Below are 21,084 nucleotides of genomic sequence, written 5' to 3'. Positions count from 1 at the left end.
AAATTCTCCACCGCTTGAGTGGGTAATTGAATAAATTTGATCGGCTCGTTTAAACAGTCTTGTTACTTAAAAGCCTTTGGGGGGGTTAATGACCATGTCCCGGATATCCCTGGCATCATTTTACGAAATGGCCACGACCTAAGCGCGGAGTGTAGGCGTACACTCGTCAGTGCATAAGTAGATCGCTGTGGTGTGTCTATTGATCTTTAACCCGGACTTGATCCGGTCTACTGAACGCATAAGGAACATGTAATTCGTTCACAAGATTATATATTTAAATAATTCTCCCGAGTTATAAAAGAGTTTGTGCCTTGAGCATTCAAATCAATTTTAATAAACATTTTTCAAAAGTGTCGGTTGAATGTATTTACCAGTGTAAACTGACGTATTTTCCCAAAAAGATTAAATGCAGGTACTAAACGTAATTGGCTGGCTATATCTCCTTAGCATCTTAAAAGAGTCTCGCAAGCTTAAGGATGCCTTCGTCTGTTGAACAAAACTTATATTTTTATTTGATCCCCTGTGGATACTTTTCGACTATTCGTAATACATTTGATATTACAAACAATGGTTGAAAATATAATTAACTTTATGCTTCCGCTGTGCATTCATATATTGTGTGGTTTGACTATATTGTTGCCAACTACGTCAAGGTAATCCCCCACCGGGCCCACCGGTGAGAGACGTGGAAATCGGGGTGTGACATTGGGCTCGATTAACTTATGAGAGCTCGGCTCTATTCAAGATTTGTTTTCAAAGATCGAGCTCGGCTCGTTGGTATTTTCTCAAGCTCAAGCTCGAGCTCGGCTCGGACTCAACTCGTTTATTATCTATTAATTAATATATTAAGTAAAAATAATATAAATAATAGATTTTTTAGGCTCGCGAGCTCGATAAGTGAAGCTCGGGCTCGGCCTCGTTTAGTCAAAAAGCTTATTTTTAGGTTCGAGGTCGGCTTGTAAACAAGTTAAAATAAGCTCGGCTCGACTCGGCTCGTTTACACTAAGGCTCGATAAGGCTCGATGAGCCTAACGAGCAAGGCTCGAGCTCGGGCTCGATAAACAAATGAGCTTTATTTTAAGCTCAAGCTCGGCTTGGGCTCGATAAGGCTCGGCTCGTTTCGAGCTTTTTCTCGAGCCGATCTCGAGTAGCTTGCGAGCCGCTCGGCTCGTTTCCACTCGTTGAAATTGAATAAATAAACAATTAAATTGGATTTGGTTGGATGGTACTACAAAATCGTGTGCTAACTCCCATTTCTTATTGGATTAACCGATCAACTTGTCATGGGGCATTTATTTTGAATGCGAGAATTTTCACAAAAAATAGATATTTTTTACTTTATTATTATATTATGAGAATGAATCCTACTACTTCTAGTTTTGGGGTTGCCACGCTTGACAAAAAGAACCTGGGGCGTATCGCCCAAATCCTTGGTCCGGTACCAGATGTAGCCTTCCCGCCAGGAAAAATGCCTAATATTTATAGCGCTTTGGTAGTTAAGGGTCGAGATATTGTTGGTCAACCAATTAATGCTACTTGTGAGGTCCAACAATTATTAGGAGACAACGGAGTTAGAGCCGTAGCTATGAGTGCTACAGCCGGTGACTAACAGACCACTGGTGGCGACGCAAAACCCTTGCACCGGTGAGCGGTGACTGGTGCAGTGGCGGCAGTGGGACTTGTGCGACCAGTCTTCTTTGTGTGATACGATTGAGAGCCTAAACGTTGATACAACTTGTTAGGATTAAACAAACAATACTGAACACACGCACACAAAAGCAATAAACGAACACGAAGATTTAATGTGGTTTGGTCAATGCGACATGCGTCCACTATGCTGCAACGCAACTAGGTATTTTATTAGTCAGGTGTCTCATGTATTACAAGGCCCTACATATCTATTTATACTAAACCTATTTGTTTACAACTTTGAGAACAAGAAACATAAATGTAGGCAACATGCCAAAATTAATATATTTGGAGTATCGGGGTTAATCCCTTGCTAAGTTAATCAACAAATTAAACAACTAGGCGGCCAGGGGGCAGGGCTGACAAAGCCCTTTCTGTGCCCCCTCCTAATCGGCTTGGCCCAATATGGATCGAAGCCTAAACCCCAACAAGGCCCTCCCTTGTCCATATTTGCGCTCCATCTTCTGTTAGGAAATTGACCTCACTTGAAAATCGTTTTACTTATTGAAAATTAGACGTTTTACTCCAAACATGATGTCAACAAGTGTGAACCAAATTGGTTGATTGCCATTAATAAACCAAAAGAAACTCTTTTAAGTTAAAAAGTGAGCTCCCTATCATTTACCAATAGTGTAAAATCTTAAATTAGTACTTAAAACAATGGATGAAAGTATAAAAACTTGAAACAAATCCAAATTTCTTAAGAAATTAAAATTTTGATTGAATTTCTTAAGAAATGATGATTTCAATTTATGCTTGATTGTGTTCGATAGTTCATTATTGTTTTTCGTTTTTATATTTTATTTAAATGCTTTAAAACTCCGACAAATAAAATATTTTATAAGTATCGATGTATTATATATTCTGTTCATGAACATTTGCTTGTGTTCATTTGTTTCCATTTGTGTTCATAGATATTAGTGTGTGTTCATGAGCGTTCGTTGCCTAAAATTAACAAACAAACACAAACACGTTCATTTCCTTAATAAACGAACACGAATAGAAAATCTTGTTCGGTAAGTGTTTATGAACAGTTCGTGAACACATATATTTCCTTAACAAATAAACATGAACAAGGTCTTGTTCGTGTTCGTTCAGTTCGTTTGCAGCTGAAGAGGTATGGTCCCAATTCCCTGCCTACATGGCAGGGACCACACCACTTTTAAGCACACGTGGCGACCACATCAGCAAAACAATCCAGAAGCTTCCAGAAGGTTCTGGAAGATATGCAGGTGGCACCAAAGATGCTCTACCAGACAAAAAGGACAACACGTGTCACCACTCGCAGAACGCCACATAGGCCTGCGGCAAATCAGGGGGCAGAGCTGACAACACCGGTACGAGGTCTCCAGCGTGGGCAAATGTAAGAGCGCCACGTGTATCACTACACCTGCCGTGACAGAGCAGACCAAGAGGATATTCCCCTTGGTCGGACAGCTGGCACGCGCCCACAGCTGGCACAGCTGCTCCTTCCTTCTTCACCCTCCGGCTATAAATAGGACCCTTCATCATTCAGGTTCAGGATCGTTGCTCTCTTCACTCACTCTATACACACACTGTTTTATTCTCTCAGAACAGTACTTATTCTCACGCCGGAGCCTGGTTAAGAGGGAAAACCCCCATTTCCCCCTCTTAACGAGACTAACGGTTGTATTACTGTTTTGCAGGATTCAGGCTGTTATCACGAGTAAGGAAAGAGAATGAACCCACAGAAGAAATAACCCCACAGATTAGCCTCAGTATTAACCTGTGTTTCATCAGCAGCCCTAGAGACTATAGCTGTAATGTTTCATACCCGAAAGTTGAAATTTTTGTTGCTCTTTTAAATGTTAAAGAGTAAAATGGTAAACTACTCAAATGAGTTACCTGACTAAGTTAATGCCGTTAAACCAAAGTAAAAGCAGAGGACCCAATTTTTAGTGGGATCTTGCACACCGAGACTGTTTTATAAATCTTTTTAAGTGGATTCTAAATCTAAACTACAGTGACAAAAAAATAATTTACTCATTTATAGTGGATTCTAAAGTAGTTACTAGTTAGAGATACCAAAAAGCTTCATTGTTATATATAGTTAACATGATTTCAAAAACAATATTGCTTATAATAATAATCTTTCCTTTAGGAGATTACTTAATTGAGTTTTCTTTGTAATTATATTTGTTGTATATTAGAAAGCTCATGAGTAATACAAAACATCTTACAAGTCTTTTATGAATCTATTTCATACTATCCATCACCATATATTGTGTGTCACTACTGTCATGGTTGCCTCGACTTCTTTCTCTTTGTTTGTTCTGTCCCAATGACACATTATACATATATGTAGGGTGGGGTTCGGCTACAAAGTCCAAATTTATTAAAAAGTGTAAAAAGTCATAAAACACTATAATTTCAACCATAAAACAAACCTAAAACCCTCAGATAATAGAATGAAGATTACGCCTAAGAGTGAGGGTATTATTTGTGTCTTCCACTACGTACGGTTTAAATAACATTTTATATTTCGGGGCATGATGCATTGCAATGACCTAACTGGAGCACAATATTGGATTTGGAAATAATGTTGGATAATAATAAACAGTGGAATTGCTTTCTTCCAAAATTAATATATCTATATTTGACTGGTGACCTAACTTCGGATTTAGGCCACACTCAAATCCAACAAACCATATATAAATAGTAATTTAAACTAAGTGACACTTGCTACCAACAATATCCCTGTATTTAAATTTAATTATGTACTGCCCAGTTATTATGCAAGAATATGACATCTGCTGATTTCCCCTTACCTAAAGGCTTAAACTGAATAACAGAAGAACAAAAATGTCACCATTTCAAAAATAAAAGAAAGTTGGGGTTGAATTTAAATAAGATAATCAACCAAAAATTTGGTAGTAAATAGAATATCAGTAAATATAAACTATAACAGCATTGTACATATTATTTTTAACATGTTTTATATAACAAAATAAAGTATTATTTTTTTTCCATTTTAAGATACCTAAGTTTGTGTATATATACATATGTATCCCTACCCACATATGGCATCCATCTCTCATGTAAGATTCCCACTATTCCTGAAATAGTCGAATCTGACACGCGAAGAGAAACATTTCATCGAAACCATCGCCTTACTTTCTCTCGTCAACAGACATTGGAAGCGGTCACAAAATGGCGTCTAATGGTGAATGGAAGGTAAACGTGCCCGAGGGGACTTTAGTCATAGAGCCGACGGTATCCAAAAGAATGTACATACAACTACAAGGAAAAATACTAAAAAGCTTGAAGCGTATCGGAAACTTTTGGGTTAAGGCTAAGAACATTGCAACAAGTGATCCAAGGAAAGTGATTCATGGTGTGAAAGTAGGCATGGCTCTATCTTTGGTCTCGCTTTTCTATTACATGAGACCACTCTATGATGGTGTAGGCGGGAATGCCATGTGGGCGGTCATGACAGTTGTTGTGGCTTTCGAGTACTCTGTCGGTATGTAAATATTCGTTCATGTACATCGGTTTATAGTATTGGTTTATATTGAGTTCGTTTTATCAATGCAGGCGCAACCATTGCTAAATCGTTTAATCGAGCAAGTGCCACTATTCTAGCGGGCTCTATAGGGGTCGGTGTGCACTGGATCGCTAACCAATGTGGCGAAGAACTTGAACCCGTGATTCTTCAAGCTTCAGTAACCATTCTAGGTGAGTTTGAACTTACTTTACACCTAGCGGTCATGCGTGTGACCGAATCGAGACAAAAGGGTACACCTAATGATGTAGAAACTAATGAGTAAACCGTTTGGAGTTTATGCAGCCGCAGCAGCTACCTTCTCAAGATTCATACCATCTGTGAAAGCTCGGTTTGATTACGGAGTCATGGTATTCATCCTCACCTTTAGCTTTGTGTCGGTGTCGGGTTACCGAGTGGAGAAATTGTTAGAACTAGCGAGAAACCGAGTGTCCACCATCGCAATTGGAACCTCCATTTGCATTTTCACAAGCATGCTTTTCTATCCGGTTTGGGCCGGCAACGAGCTTCATAACCTCGTATATAAAAACCTAGAAAGACTTGCGGATTCCTTGGATGGTATACGCGAAATCAAACTCACACCCGACATCTTTTTCCGGTGTATTAGTGTGTTATACATGTGAAGTGAGTTTTGTTCATTTTACGACTTGCAGGTTGTGTAACGGAGTATTTCAAAGACAGCAACGAAGATCGCGGTAGAAAACACGAGGGTTACAAATTCGTGCTTAATTCAAAGGCTGGTGAAGAAGTTATGGTATGTCAATATTCATTTCATCCTTGAGATATATCTAATTTTAACATTTTTTGTATATTATTAACTTGTGCAGGCCAATATGGCTCGATGGGAGCCTCCGCATGGGCGTTTCAAGTTTAGACATCCATGGAAACAATACCTCAAAGTTGGAGCCTCGATGCGTAGTTGTGCTTACTGCATTGAAACCCTAAGCGGTTTCATCAATTCCGAAGTTCAAGTAAACAAAAATCCTAAAATTTTCATTTCCTACTTGTTGATTATAGATGCATAATTCGACATCATTTTACAGGCACCGGAGTTGCTAAAGAAACATATGAAAGAAGTATGCATGACGCTAAGCTCAAGCTCATCAAACGTCTTGAAAGAATTAGCTACGACAACTAAAACCATGACAAAATCAACTAAAACACACCTTTTCGTGCAAGAGATGAACTTTGCGGTTCAAAGTTTCAAAAACGCGTTCAAAGATCTGTCGAAGCAAGCACTTATATTGACTGAACATGAGGCGGGTGAAGAAAAGTCAACAGAAGGAACGAAAACCGTCCCAATAATCGCGATCTTTCCTATAGCCACAATGGCAACATTGTTGATAGAGATTAAAGAGCGGGTTGAAAGCATTGTTACGGAAGTAGAAAACATGGCAGCACAAGCGGAATTTGAAATCGAAAACAAACCATCAAAGTGTGATCAAGATCTCAAGTAATCGATATGTACGGTTTTAGGGTCAAAACATTTCAAAACGTACGGTTTTTTTAACAGAAATTTCATCTTCATATGTCACATTTCACCATAGATAATAGCATAAGTTCTCAATGTCCACAAAGAAACAAAAAAAGCAAATAAACTTCATACCAATCATGGATCAAATCTGCAAATGTAGTAATGTTCGGTTAACGATCAAGATGATTTCTTTACCTTATTATCGTTCGAACTTGAAGCTTCGTTATTGTCAAACGCTTCTTTTAAACCATCCATCCAGGAAAGATTCACAGCCAAATCCTCGACAGCAACTTTGACAACATCGGTTCTAACTCCAATATCCGTAGCGTATCTGCTCATGCAATACATGCCAGCTGTCACCGTAGCGATACCCACAGGGCTCGGGATCAACAACTTCAAAGGGGACGACAGAAGAGCCGCTAACGGTGCACCGATCACCGAAGAAGCCTGTCCACTTCTTCCGATTCCCAACTTATCGACTGTCAGTATCCCAGTCTTGCAGTACAAAGCGAAATCCTCACAGTTGTTCTGAAACACATCGTAGTTCCCAAATCCGGTTTGAAGCAGATACATCGCTCGGTGGATGACAGTGTCGGGGTCGTCTGATGTGGCGGTCGTGCAAGTGCCACCTCGTACTTTCGCGATAAAAACAGTCGGGTTTACAGCGTACTCAAAGGCGTAGAGAGCACCATCCCTTAAAAAACAGTCCAAACAGGACAGAACAACTCCACTTTTAGGTTGTCGGAAACCACAGTCCGGATACTTGGAACACGACAAGGGTATTTTAGTCATTTCATCATATGATTCGGAGGGAGTGTTGATGTTCCAACTAGTCTCACCATCATCAGATCTAAAATGGGTGAAATGAACCACTTTATTACCTCCAACATATATCCCTGCATTAATTAATGAATTTCAATTTTTAGGATTTTCACTTCTAATTAGGGTTACATTACACATGTTTTCACCAAATTATTAGTACCAATTTAAAAACTGAATTTCACTCATTAAACATAAATAACAAACCCTAAACTCGAAATTAATGAAAAAATTAAAGGAAATAGTTGAAGAAAGAGAATGAGATTAGTATTATTATTAATATTATTACCATGATGAGAGTAAGCAAAGACAGCTCTGTAAGTGTAGATATGATCGCCTGCTTTGATCTCACTTCTTTCAACTCTGTTGGAAAGAAACCCCATAATAATACCTCTGTTTCTTGTTTCTGTAAGTGAAATTGGGGATGAATTTCAGTCAGTGAGTCAACCACATTATGATTTTGCTAAGAAATTACAGGAGAAAAGGGTAACAGATTCTACCGTTTTCCGAGAGTTTTCTTCTCACACGTAGAGTTGGAGAAATGTGATTGGTGGGTATGGACACTGGTCAACAACCATTACCAAAAGTAGAGTTTTATAATCAGGGTTTGATTCTTGAAAACTATAGCAGCAGGTGGGGTTTACAAATTATAAAAAGATGAATGACGATCCCGATTATTATCTATGCAGATCTTTTTGGTTTGGTTTACAAATATAATAATTTCAAGGTTGAGATTGATAAGTACTACTTTTGATGAATGATTTACAAGTGACTTTGCAGAAGGGTTTTTGAAGTTAAAGATTTTTAATCTTATTTTTTAACTTGATGATAACTCATTCTCTAAAAATTAAAGAAAAATTGATTCTTTTTTGGTATGCAAGAAAGACATATGCTTTGCTTCCGATCCCAAAATCGGTTATTTGAGAAATAAGTTTGGTTTTTGTTAAAAAAAAAAAAAAAAAGAGGACTTTATTTGCAACTAGAAAATGTTTGTATTTGGTTGGTTAGATTCATCTTCGATTATAGTCGGTCACTAGCTTGATTGGTGTTGATTTAAAACTCCTACTTCACAATGTATATATATTTACTAATGACTTCTATTTTGAATTCTTACATTTTACTTCAACTCAATGCTATAATATTTCCCTATTCTCTAAATATATATTATCGCATTCAAAACTCTTAGGTGCTGTTTGTTTTTTCTCAAGAAGCTCTTTTGAGCACTTATGTCTGCGTCGCGCAGAGGCGCGCAGAGATAAGGTTCCTGCAGCTTGTTTGTTTTCTTGAAGATCTGCAGACCAAAAACGTCTGCAGAAGCTCTTCCCCAAGCAGACTTGTCCACAAGTCTTCTAACCTCTGCAACCTCTTCTCCCTCTTCAGCCACCACCTCCGACACCACCTCCACCTCCACCACCATCATCTCAGCCACCACCATCATCATCATCGGAGACCTCCACCTCCGACACCCATCACCTCCACCTTCAACAATCACCACCTCCATCTTCACAAGAACCGCCGCTCCAGCCCTGCTCCGCCGCCCACCCTTGCTCCGCCACCACCTCCAAATCGAAAACAAAACCCTCATCATCATCAACATCGCAAACAAAACCCCCAAATTGAAAACCCTCATCATCATCAACATCAACATCGATCGCAAACAAAACAGACCTGCAACTTCGATCTGAACTTCGATTCACAGCCGTCGAGCATCACCACCGCCTTCGAGCATCACCACCGCCGTCGAACTCCTCTCTCTAGCTGTTGTTTCTCTCTCTCTCTCTCGCTGTTTCTCTCTCTAGCCGCCTTCGATTCACAGATCTGAAGGAGAAAGGGGTGGGGGTGGGATGGATTAGCAGGTTTGATGGCGGTGGTGGTGCGGTGGTGGTGGTGGCGGTGGTGGTGCGGTGGTGGTGGTGCTTTGGGCGGTGGTGGTGACAGATTCTAGAGAGAGAGTGTGTTTGTAGAGAGAGAGAAAGGCAGAGTAGTGTGTGTGTTGTGTGTGAACTGTGAAGAGGTTTTGTAGAAAAAAAACAAACCCTCTTCTCCTTGCAGACTGCAGACATTTGGTCCATCTCTTCTCCTGCAGATGCCTGCAGATATGGTCCGCAGACTGCAGACCTTTTGCCGCAGAAAAAACAAACAGCACCTTAAAGTCATGATTAGACTCATTGCTTCCCCATTCTCTAAATATATATTATCGCATTCGAAACTCTTAAAGTCATGATTAGACTCATCACATATGATAAAAATATATTTTCAATAACTCTCGGGTCGTTCGTAATTTAAGAAGTTTTAAAATTAGATGTAAAATGTTCACTAATATATCCCTTCATTTTCTTTGTTACAAATATAGCTACAGGCTAGGATTCTACAGTAAACACTAGTGTATTTGTGAACTCAGTGAATATTTCATGACCATTGATTTACATCATTAAATCGTAAAATACACTAGTATATTTTCATCATCAAATCCTATCCATTGATTTACACTTGTGTATTAATAATCAAGTGCTAAGATTAGTTCACCAATATTCACAATCTAGGAGGTTGTTTATAAATGAACTTAACCCTATTTATATACCATTTGATTTACCTGACAGCCTGGCACATTGGTTCCAATCGGTTTGGGTTTTCCTCTCCTTTAAACCGGGTTCCAACCCGACTCAGTTCCACCATAAACCGCATTTGACCAACTTTGATCGAACCCAAACCGGTTTGGGAAATAACCCGACTTGTGGCCCAATAGAAGGAATGAACAACAGGCCAAGGATTTAATAGCTAAAAGGTGGGTACGGCCCAATAGAAGAAATGAACAGCCATTTATTTATTCAGCCCAAACAAAAAATACATGCGTATTACAATTTACAATCCTAAAGATTTCAAGGTTACAAGATTACAAATGTTGCACACGAATCAAAACAACTTTTCTCTACGTATCTAAACATACACTCCAATTATAAACCTTAACATCAAACTCACGGTTTCCTTCAAGCGCACGTTTCAATCGGAGGGCATTTTCGACATTTTTAGCTAGTAGTAGTGCAAAACCTCCACCCCCAGCACCAACAAGCTTGTACCCGCAACAATAACGGTCAGCGAAAGCAAAAAGGCTATCAACAAACTGGTTACTGCAGTGGGGATCAAGCTCTTGGTGCAACCTCCAAGTCTCCATCATTATCTCCCCAAGTTCGTCTATGTGGCAGTTCATTAAAGCTTCCCTCCCGGTTTTTGCCAGCTCAGCAAGACGTTTGATGCTTGATATAAGAAGATTATCCCTTTGGAGATATCGAGCTACAACCTTTTGGAGTACTTGGTGTGCAAGCCGAACCTGCAGAAGATACAAAATGTGAATCACTTCAATGTCAAGATTTTAGTCATTCGTAGGCCTGTAAACGAACCTAACGTTCATGAACTATTCGTGAACTTGTTCGACGGGAAGTTCGTTTATTTGATAAACGAAGGGACATGAACACATTTTTTTTGTTAATTTAATTAAACGAACGAACATGAACACACGTTTTGTTCATTCATTTATGTTTGTGAACGTCCGTTTATGTTCGTTCTTTTGCATTCATTTATTTACATTATTTGTCTATGTTCGTTCGTTTATGTTCGCTCCAATTAAAATGCATAAGTAGTTATATTTATATAAATAATAAACATAAAAAAAACTTTCTATCTACTTATATAAATATAACTAATTGGTAATTGGGCTTTTTAGTAATGATATTGGGTTTTCCAATGGAATTTATCGTAATTAATCACTAATATATATGAAAAATTACTTTATGTTCGTTTATGTTTAGTAAATTATGTTCAGTTATGCCTCTTCAGTTATGTTCATTTGTGTTGTTTAATGTTTCTTAAATTATATTCGTTTAATTTTGTTTGTTTATGTTCGTTACGTTCGTGAACTGTTCGTTTAGGTTTTAAATGAACAAACATAAACAAAAACAAAAATGTCCATTTTCTTAATAAACGAACATGAAGAAAAAAATGCGTTCAATTATATGTTCATGTTCGTGTTCGGTTAAAGTTATATAAACAAACACGTGCATGGCTCTGTTCGTGTTCGTTCGGTTCATTAAGGAGGGAAAACAAAAGGAATCTTTACCTGACCAGTAAAAACAACAAGCAGCCGTTCCTGCAGCTCAGTAACTAATCTAGGAGAAGCCAAAAGCGGAATAACTTGAAGACGCAGGGGTATTCCTGGAAAACTGGTGGTAAATTTTATACCGGGGTATAAACCGCCAATTTGATCCTGCCAGCCACCACCAGTGCCCATTATCTGTTCAAGTACCAACACAAGTCTAGCAACGTTTTCATTACTTTCATCTCCATCAAAAAGACGAAGAAGCCCTTTCACAACAGCTGCAGATAAAATGCTAGAAGTCCCCAGCCCACTTCCACGAGGAATCCTGGCCCATGTTTTGACCCGTAAACCCATGGAGGTATCCGGACCCATGTTCTTATCATGAACAACGCCCGTAACAAGTAAAGCAGACTTGACTAACCGAAACGGGTCATTATCGTCAAATGGGGCCGCAATAGAGGAAATATCTTTTATATATAGCTCATTTGAAGCATCATCGGTAATTAATAATCCAGGCGTTTGCGTAGTTTCTATAACCGTTCCAATAGGGAGAGAATCGTCCAAAGTTATCGCCATATTGAGAACACATCCAGCACGTTCTAAGCTCCATGGTGGAGTATCACTCCAACCACCGACAAAGTCGACTCGAACAGGTAACTCAACTTTGACTTTTTTGTGGAAGAAAGTTTGACTTTGACCCACATTATTGCTCCCATTTCCGTTAGATGATGTCTGATTGGGGGATTGAAAGAGATGCTCTGTAAAACAATATAAAAACTAGTCAACAATTATGCTACCAAAAGTAAGGTTTGACTTTGACCTCAAAAGTCAAAATAGAATTGTGCTGACCTTTAAAACCATATCTGACTGCTGAAGCGGTTTCATCGGCAACAGCAGCCCATACTTGGTGTTCAACTTCGATCGCCTTTTCACGATTACCACATGCATGTAGAAGATCAACCTGCACCTGGTATGCTCGGCTTTTAGGGACAATTTTGGAATTTTTCGTCTGTAGATTCGGACACAATTCCAAAAAATTTGTACATATTTTCTCTCCGGAATCTTCCATTTGCAAAATCTCTTGACACAACTGCGATAAATTTCTCCCAAGCAAACCAAACGTAAGACACGCTTTAGCAATTTTAGCCGCAAGATCCGCTTGATGATTACTGGAAATTAAACACATTTGCGGGAAGTCAATCGATCTATGCAACTCCTCTAAGCTGACCCGTTTAGACATTTTCCATAAATTATAAAACCCTTCGTTTTCCTCGTTATTTTCTAGCCCCATAAGCCAGTTTGCAAGACGAAGCATATCAAAATACGGAAGAACCGGAAAAAGTTTCGCATTCCATAAACACATTTCTCGAGAACTCCATAAATCATTTTCGTAAATTCCGAGATCTTCTAGAACCTTCTCCCATGGTTTTCCACAAAACGTACCGTTTTCCGAAACGGGAATTTTGGGATTATCGTGAAGACCACAATACACGATCACCCGTTCAGTACAGCCGATTAAAGGTACCTCCCAAAGACAATGCCGATCAGGAAGAAGAAATTTATCCGTTTTCTCAGGTAAATTAACACCAACTACCACAGATAGGGAACCGATTTGTACTCCACTTGAAATTGATGAATCGTATACGAGAGAATTATCACCGATTGATACATCGGGTGAAACTTTGCTAGAAATTATAATAGCAGATGATGCAATATCGGACATCGTCGTTGCGGGAACGGAACAGAGATGCCTTCGGCCCACAAGTCCTGAACCGGTCCCACTTAAGTGATCTAAAACTTCACTTGATGTTCCAAAGTGCAAGAACAACAGATCATCTGCATATTTGTTTTATAATCGTTGAAATATAGTTATTGTGATGATAACATTAAAAGCTTTATGGAATAAAATAATATTCACCGTACAAGCACAATAGCTATACATGGTTTGTTTCCCCAATCTTCTCACAAGTTCTTCACCCAAAGGTCTTGATTTTAACCATTCGTGCTTTGCTGGTACCCATGCGGCTACAAGGTCTTCATATAAACTCATCTGGAAAAGTGAATGAAACATTTTAGGGATATTATGGTCATTTCATTCAAATTCAAACATAATCAAAATGGAACTTTTTCTCACTGTTTGTTGACTAATTTGGCCATGAGTAAAATGCCATTTTCGTCCCTTAGGTTTGGCCAGTTTTGTGACTTTCGTCCAAAGGTTTGTTTTTTTCCGCATCTAGATCCAAAAGGTTTGAAACCTTGCCATTTTCATCCGGCTCATTAACTCCATCCATTTACTCCGTTAGAGCATTCACATCCATGAAATCAAATTCTGTGTGTGATGTTTTTAAAATATAAAGAGTATAAAAAGTGGTTGTGAGTGGCGGAGAGAGAAAATGTTACTGTTCATCTGTATATTTAGGGGGATACTGTTCACCCCCTATAATTTTTTTAATATATCTTAAAAGTGGTTATGAGTGCTGGAGAGAGAAAAGGTAATGATAAAGGTACAAAAAAATATTATTTAATTGAAAATGAGAGAGAAAATGTAGTGTTTTTTTAGTGTAATTTAGGGTGAAAATATGGTGGGATGGATGTGAATGCTCTTAGGTCAAGGATATTTCCGTCTTTTTACCTACTTTGTTTTGTTTTGAATACTTGTACATTATGCTAAATGCTTGTACATAAATTGAAAAAGGCCAAATTTGCCCTTTAAGGTAACAAAAAGGGCGAAAATACCCCTGACTTAACGGAAAAAAATGGATGGAGTTAATGAGCCGGATGAAAATGGCAAGATTTCAAACCTTTTGGATCCAGATGCGGAAAAACAAACCTTTGGACGAAAGTCGCAAAACTGGCCAAACCTCAGGGATGAAAATGGCATTTTACTCCTTGGCCATAAAAAGTAAAATGGCCAAAAATGTAAGATCTGAGAAAGTAAGTAGCTACTTTTTGACACTTACATGCTAAATAAAAGATTAAATGACGATCAAGGAGTTAAAGTCTTGCCTCTTTTCTAGTATTCAGCAGTTGTGAGATGAACGGTTGGCTCAAACACGAAAGCGTAGCAAGATCTTCCCAAGCTTTACCTCTAACCGCTATGATACCGGTATCAAGCAATGTTCTACCGTCATCAAGTAGTGCATGGTGGTTGTTAAGCTCCTGTACGCTAGGTTTTTGAAGTAGATTTGCAACAGGATTAACTGAAAAACTTTCATCTGAATTCCCAGTTTTTGATGCCACAATAACACCATGATTGGAAGCGATATCGAGAGTGATGGGGACCGTGATGATGCAGGCGGTATCTTCCGGTAGAACCATAGAAGATGCATCAAAACATGGAAGCACATCACCAGTCATGATGAACAGCCCACCTGGATTAGATTAGCAACCAAGTTGAACAATCTTTTCTCACAATTTAAAACGCAGGGGTGTTCAGAATTCGATTCAGATTCGTAAAATTTGAAATTCAACTCAATTCGATTATCAAGAATTCGACTTCGACTCAATTCGATTATCAAGAATTCGACTTCGATTCAATTCTAATTCGAGACTAGTAAATCGAATACGAATTTATAATTTTAAATTCGATTCGAAATTCGAATTCAAATTATACATATTTATTTATTATATTTATATATAATACACACATATAACTTTAATTTATAATATAAATTAATCTATAAATTTAATATAAGTCCTAAAATAGCCCATTACCAAGCCCAGATAACCCATAACGAATTTCCATATTTTAAATGAACTTGAATCAAAACGAATTTATCCGAATTCGAATTTTCAATCGAATACGAATTGAAGTTTTTATTCGAGTGCGAATTCGAATCGAATTGACCAGTTTTTAATCGAATTCAAATTTGAATTCAAACAAAAATAAAAAATATCCGAAAAAAAATTGTTATTCGATTCGATGAACACCCGTATTAGAGCAGGCGGGGTGGTCCGTGATGGCCACCCCATCACTCGTTAAAAAATAACGCACACCGCCGCCGCCTAACGTATCACGCGTTGAATTTGTAACGCGTTCTTTGTATATCGCGTTGAAAACAAGTTTGATGAAAGTTTGAATTAAAGCAACTTTGTCGTTTTATGCAATGGAATTAATATCAAGTTTGAAGAAAAGTGCAAATTAGGTCCCTCATCTTTTGTTAGCTATTTTTAAATAGCTTTCCTTTAATTGCAATTCAGGTCCCTCATCTTTATATAAATTTTAATTGCCCATCTCGACGAACCGTTTAAGTCGGTTGTAATTCAACAAAAGCGCGAGATTTGCGAAAGGTGGGGTTGGGAGATGCCACCCGTTTAAGTCGGTTGCAATATCCCCGGATTGGGTGCCGGATCCTCCTACACAAGTTCAAGTACCACAAAATATCCAACAAGAATTGCGTGATGAAGAAACTCACTTTCGGTTGAGATACGATTTAATCGAACTAGTAGGTTCTTTAGGTTTGGAGTTTCATGAGTCGGACGAGGAGTAGAGTTTTTTTAGTATTTTTTTTTAGATTGTAGCCTAAAATATTTCTAGTATGTTAAATTGAACTAGTATGTTTTAATTTTAATGAAATTTATAATTTAGTGTTTTATTGTTAATTTCTAATTTTAAAATGAAAATTAAAAAAAAAATTGGGAGTGATAGAATTCCATCACTAGTGATACCACCCCCCCCCCCTACATTTCTATCACTAGTGATAGAATATTGGGTGATGACATGGCATGATTTGATTGGATAGTGGGAGTGATAGAAATCTATCACTAGTGACCACCCCTCCTCCCCTTAGAAAGAACAAAAAAAATGAAAAAAGGAGAGTAACCTTCATTTTTATAAGCTTGTCTAGCACAGGAAGATATTGCAAGTATATGATCAAAAAGCAAGGGTACGGGTCCATCGGGGTCATCAGCTGCAAGATATGGAAGCGGCAAGAAGACTTTCCCCATAGGATTTGCCCATGGGACCCGCTTAGAGTCACCACCTGCATGCAGCAGTAATATATGTTGTTTTTTTAGAAAGTCAATCATCGATGCGGAAACTTCAGTCTCGGAGCTTTCACTGGGCATATAAGATCCATCGTTACCGTCGTTTGCTACCTGCTGAGCATAAACGTTATCCCGTTAAAGCCAGCTGCAATGCAGTAGCAAGAATCACAGTTCAGGAATTTGATTTAACGGACTGTAGATGAATAAAGGTGTAAGCATTAAGCACCTTGCATAAAGGCACTTAAAAGCATGCCCGAAAACAAATAGAAATTAGCAAATGCAGATCGCATTTAGTCAGACCAAGTCATCGTTGTCAATAGCGAATAGCAGACCATAGCGACATGCTACCTATATGCTACGTAGCGATAGCGACGATATAGCGCCCGCTATTTCATGTTTAACACACCAATTATGTATATAAGGGCTAAAATACGCTATCGCTAATCATCTAATAAATAAAAAAATCCGCTATTTATTTCGCCTATACGCTGCGCTACTCGCTATAACGGCCGCTACCAGCGTTATTGACAACTATGAGATCAACCACACAAAGTTCAGAAACACAGATCACACAACATAATTCGCCATAATCTACTTCCGAAACCAGCCTAGACTAACACGCAGATCTGTTCATGGTGACAAATGGTTTGATGAATCAATAAAACTGCAAATTACATATAACATATGATCATCAATCATCATAATTCATAATCCACAACAGATCCACTGCATTCTGTAACTAAAATTAACTTAAACAAGCTCAAATTAAAGCTAAACTACCTGAGAATTGTTATAATAATTGGCTAGAGCGAGAATGGCATTGAGAGTGGCTGCACCAGAACCGATCCGGTGGCCATCCGGGTCGGGTACAGCAAGAGTAACAGTAGAATCGGAGATCCGACCCATCCGTACAGCTCGTTTGAGTTGCCATTGATAAAGCGCTGCTTGTTCAGGGCTAGCCGCCGTTAAAACAATAGCATCCCATGTCGGAACCCTAGATGGCGAACGAACCGATAATCGTAACCGGTACCATGATTTTCTCAATACTTGTTCTAAGTCTAACTGTTTGTTCATACTTTCTTTCAGTGAATGATTGATAAAAAAAAAAAAAATTGATTTCAATTTGATTGTAATTGATTCAGTTTTCAGATATTTGAATTGGGAAACTGTCGGCAGCACGAGAGTGGTAGATTCACTAATTGACAGTGAACCGGAAAAGTGTGAAAATTGTTAAAAAGATGTGGCTTCGCCCGGAGACCTTCAGTGTGTTAGACTGACGTGATAACCAACTACACCACGAAACCGATTTGTTAGGGGCTGTTTGGCAACATCTGAATGGTTAAGTGTTGAACCAGTAAGAGGTCTAAACCATTAAGTGCTGAACCCGTAAGAGGTCTGACCCATTAAGAGCCTGTATAATCCTTAACCGTTCAGAGTCAAATGTCTGACCAATTCAGATTAGAGGTCATTCAGACTTTGTATAAATCTTAACCATTCAGAGGCAAATGTCTGAACCATTCAGACATCTGCTCGTGAAACAAACAGTCTGAACCATTAAGTGTTGAACCAGTAAGAGGTCTGAACCATTAAGAGCCTCATTAAGAGGTAAACAAACAGCCCCTTAATGTTTTTATGTTTTGACTACATAATCAACTATGTACCGGGAGTTTTTTTATACTATTTTTGAGTTTGTTGGTGGGGGTGTTTTTTTTTAACGACGACTTTCTTGCATTAGGGTACCGCACTATTCAAATTGGAGAGTTCCGTTGCTCTACTTCGGCCAGGCGTTATTTTAACCGGACCCACACTAGCTTCAGAGTTTGGCTTGGGCGTTCCACCGGGAAACCATACCGTCGATTGCCACTTGACAGCCCTTGTGCGACCACAAGAGCTGAACAGTCTCTGGCATAACACACGATGGGCCGAAAATCCGGGTGGGCTCAGGATAGAACTGACACCTCTGCTAGGAAGCTAGAGTCTATCTATCATTGCGTAATTTCTCAAAATGACACAAGTGGAGATTGAACTTGGGTCTCCATTGAATAACGTATTTGGTTGTAGAACATGTTATCTTATTGATTTAGGATATAAGAGTTGTGTTGATCTAAATGATATCTAAATGAATTAGGTTTGATTTGTATGTATGTGTTACCAAATACAACTTAATTTTTAAAGTAGTGAAGTAGAAGATATGTGACACGAGTTTATTATATATTATATGTTTGTGTGTTCTTATTAAACACTGATTGTTAATGATTAACAAATGCATGTTTGTAAGATTTTTCAAACGATAATATAAATAAGATTATCCAAGGTGAGAGGAACTCCGAAACTTAAATTTATAAAGATATTCGGATATATTAGCATATATAATATAACTTAATAGAGCTTGGTTCTTAAAGCAACAAAAAATCGTCATTGCCAAAAAAAGAGCGTGATAAAACGATGCGCCATGTGTGAATCTAAAGTTACCATTATTTGTTGAAATAAGTCATGTCTAAGAGATTTCTAGATTCTTCTTCGGGTAATTTACACAGGATATGGATCTCAAGTCTTAGAAAGACTCATGTAATTAATAACATACCGATGCATTAATAACAAGTCTTTAAAAGTTACTCAAAACTAAAAAAGAAGTTGGGAAATTGATTGAGTGTTAGAAACTAACCTTTACTCAAAACTAAAAAAGAAGTTGGGAAATTGATTGAGTGTTAGAAACTAACCTTTAGAATTTTCACAAGGCGTTACATTGGTGTTATAGAGTTCGGGTTGTTACCTAAAATCAGACATCAAAAGCTTTTAAGTTTCATTAGGCGTGATGTTTTTGGATAGCAAAGTCTGTTTGAAATTATAACAGTCTAAATTAGGCTCTATCAATAGAGCCCGGTTTTATTACTAAAATTTAAATTTATATAAGGGTTGAGTTCATTTCAGAACTCTAAATAACTACAGAACTTTCAGAACTCCTAATAAACAATCATTTTATATATAAGTTTTTGTATTTAGGATATTTTTATCATCTATTATATGTATTTCATTGATTACATACATGTTAAAAGTAGTTTACATATGTTTAATTGCCAAAATTATATAGATGTGTCATAACTAATTACATATATGTAAAAAAAACTAGTTTACATATGTGTAATTATAAAATTACAAAAATGATAAATTACTCTTAACATGTATGTAATCGTAAAAATACACATAATAAATGATAAAATTATCCTAAACATAAAAATATATAAATAAAAAGATTGTTTACTATGAGTTCTGCGAGTTCTGTAAATATTTATGGTTCTAAAATGATCATGGCCCATTAATACATATAAAGTTTGATTTCTTATTTTGTTCGGTGTTGATTTATTTATTTATTTATTTTTGAACGGTTAACGGTTCACTCCCTTTAAGAAATTCGCCCGCACTGCGGGTTCGAATCCCAGGCCCCCCCTAAGGTCCAGCCGCACTGGAATTACCCAATATTGGTACCAGAATAGACTCGAACCTGCACTCCTCCAGAAGAAACCCCCAAGGGGGAAAACTCCTGACCTCCTCCCAACCACTTAGGCTGTTGATTTATATACTAGAGGCCTCATTTCGTTTATGAAACTATGTTTGAGGGAACGCGTCTTCAATTTGTGCAATGGGGTGTGAATGCACATGCATTATATTGTGTTTTTTCCGTTATGTTTGTCAATATCCATAACATGCATCTTTTCATTTTCCTGACACCAAGTTATAGTTTTGGCTATATAACCTTCTATGTATATTCACTAAACCTGTGTGTGATTTCGTGTAGGAAACTCGTAGAAGATTTTGTCAAAAGGCATATTATGAAATAGAATATTATATCTTCTATACATTTAACAAGCAATTTGGTATATTGCCTATGATATTATTAACATAGTACGCCTATGCGTATTTTGAAAGTCTTCCTAGCTCAAAGTAACTAAAAAAATGTCAAAAAGCGTGTTACAAGTGTATTGTTCAAGGGTACTATCCCAACCCTAGTTAATCCCTCATTTCCATGTCAATTCTACACCTAAGGTACCATAAAACCACAAAACACTGGCGACGCCTACTCACAGGTACCCTAAAAACATGGAGCTCACTCTTTTACTCCACCACCAATCACACAACCTTAAACACCTCATCTCTTAATCCTTTACCCTTTCTTGCGCAAGTAGGTAAACCTGTGACCGGAACCATATGGCCTACCCTAGGGGGTATCGGCAATGTAAACGTGCGGGTACCTTACCCACATACTTTTACCCGTGAGGTGACTCGGCTACCCTTAGCAATATCATTAATCACACCAATCAATAATTTACTTCTTACCAACGTGGGGTTAGCCCACTTGGTATAGACGTCACCGTCTCATGTTCAAACCTTGCCGAGGATAATAATTTAGTATTATTGGTATAAAGAAACATTATTCATTAAAAAAAATAAAAAAATATTTCTAGATAGGTTAGTTTCAAGAACCAACACTCGTCTGTATCA

The 21,084-nt window shown here is 38.0% G+C and overlaps 3 protein-coding genes across 5 annotated transcripts; 1 reads left to right on the top strand and 2 right to left on the bottom strand.

Annotated features, from left to right (window-relative positions):
• Window positions 1-4,754: 4,754 nt before the first annotated feature.
• Window positions 4,755-6,885, top strand: LOC110937556 (aluminum-activated malate transporter 10). The gene is made up of 6 exons (XM_022179992.2): window positions 4,755-5,173; window positions 5,245-5,385; window positions 5,498-5,770; window positions 5,866-5,966; window positions 6,040-6,183; window positions 6,256-6,885. The coding sequence occupies exons 1-6, from the start codon at window positions 4,861-4,863 to the stop codon at window positions 6,667-6,669; spliced, it is 1,386 nt and encodes a 461-aa protein (XP_022035684.1). The 5' UTR covers window positions 4,755-4,860; the 3' UTR covers window positions 6,670-6,885.
• On the bottom strand, window positions 6,714-8,470 carry LOC110937557. Its single transcript, XM_022179994.2, has 3 exons — window positions 8,006-8,470; window positions 7,795-7,911; window positions 6,714-7,582 (listed from the first exon to the last, which is right to left on the bottom strand). Exons 2-3 carry the CDS (start codon window positions 7,886-7,888, stop codon window positions 6,864-6,866), a joined length of 813 nt encoding a protein of 270 aa, XP_022035686.1. The 5' UTR covers window positions 7,889-7,911; window positions 8,006-8,470; the 3' UTR covers window positions 6,714-6,863.
• Window positions 8,471-10,305: 1,835 nt separating this feature from the next.
• LOC110937555 (bifunctional fucokinase/fucose pyrophosphorylase) lies at window positions 10,306-17,859 on the bottom strand. 3 transcript variants are annotated; one of them, XM_022179990.2, is made up of 7 exons: window positions 17,365-17,859; window positions 16,422-16,695; window positions 14,605-14,969; window positions 13,522-13,648; window positions 12,448-13,434; window positions 11,620-12,356; window positions 10,306-10,833 (listed from the first exon to the last, which is right to left on the bottom strand). In XM_022179990.2, exons 1-7 carry the CDS (start codon window positions 17,656-17,658, stop codon window positions 10,435-10,437), a joined length of 3,183 nt encoding a protein of 1,060 aa, XP_022035682.1. In that variant the 5' UTR covers window positions 17,659-17,859; the 3' UTR covers window positions 10,306-10,434. The 3 variants fall into 3 exon arrangements, with proteins under 3 accessions (XP_022035682.1, XP_022035683.1, XP_022035681.1); XM_022179991.2 differs by having other exon boundaries at window positions 16,422-16,729; window positions 17,365-17,831; XM_022179989.2 differs by having other exon boundaries at window positions 16,422-16,698; window positions 17,365-17,831.
• Window positions 17,860-21,084: the final 3,225 nt, after the last annotated feature.

Source organism: Helianthus annuus, chromosome 4, assembly GCF_002127325.2.
Source record: "Helianthus annuus cultivar XRQ/B chromosome 4, HanXRQr2.0-SUNRISE, whole genome shotgun sequence".
NCBI lineage: Eukaryota > Viridiplantae > Streptophyta > Magnoliopsida > Asterales > Asteraceae > Helianthus > Helianthus annuus.
The sequence above is the reverse complement of the archived record's forward strand: the minus strand, read 5'-3'. Positions and strand labels throughout refer to the sequence as shown.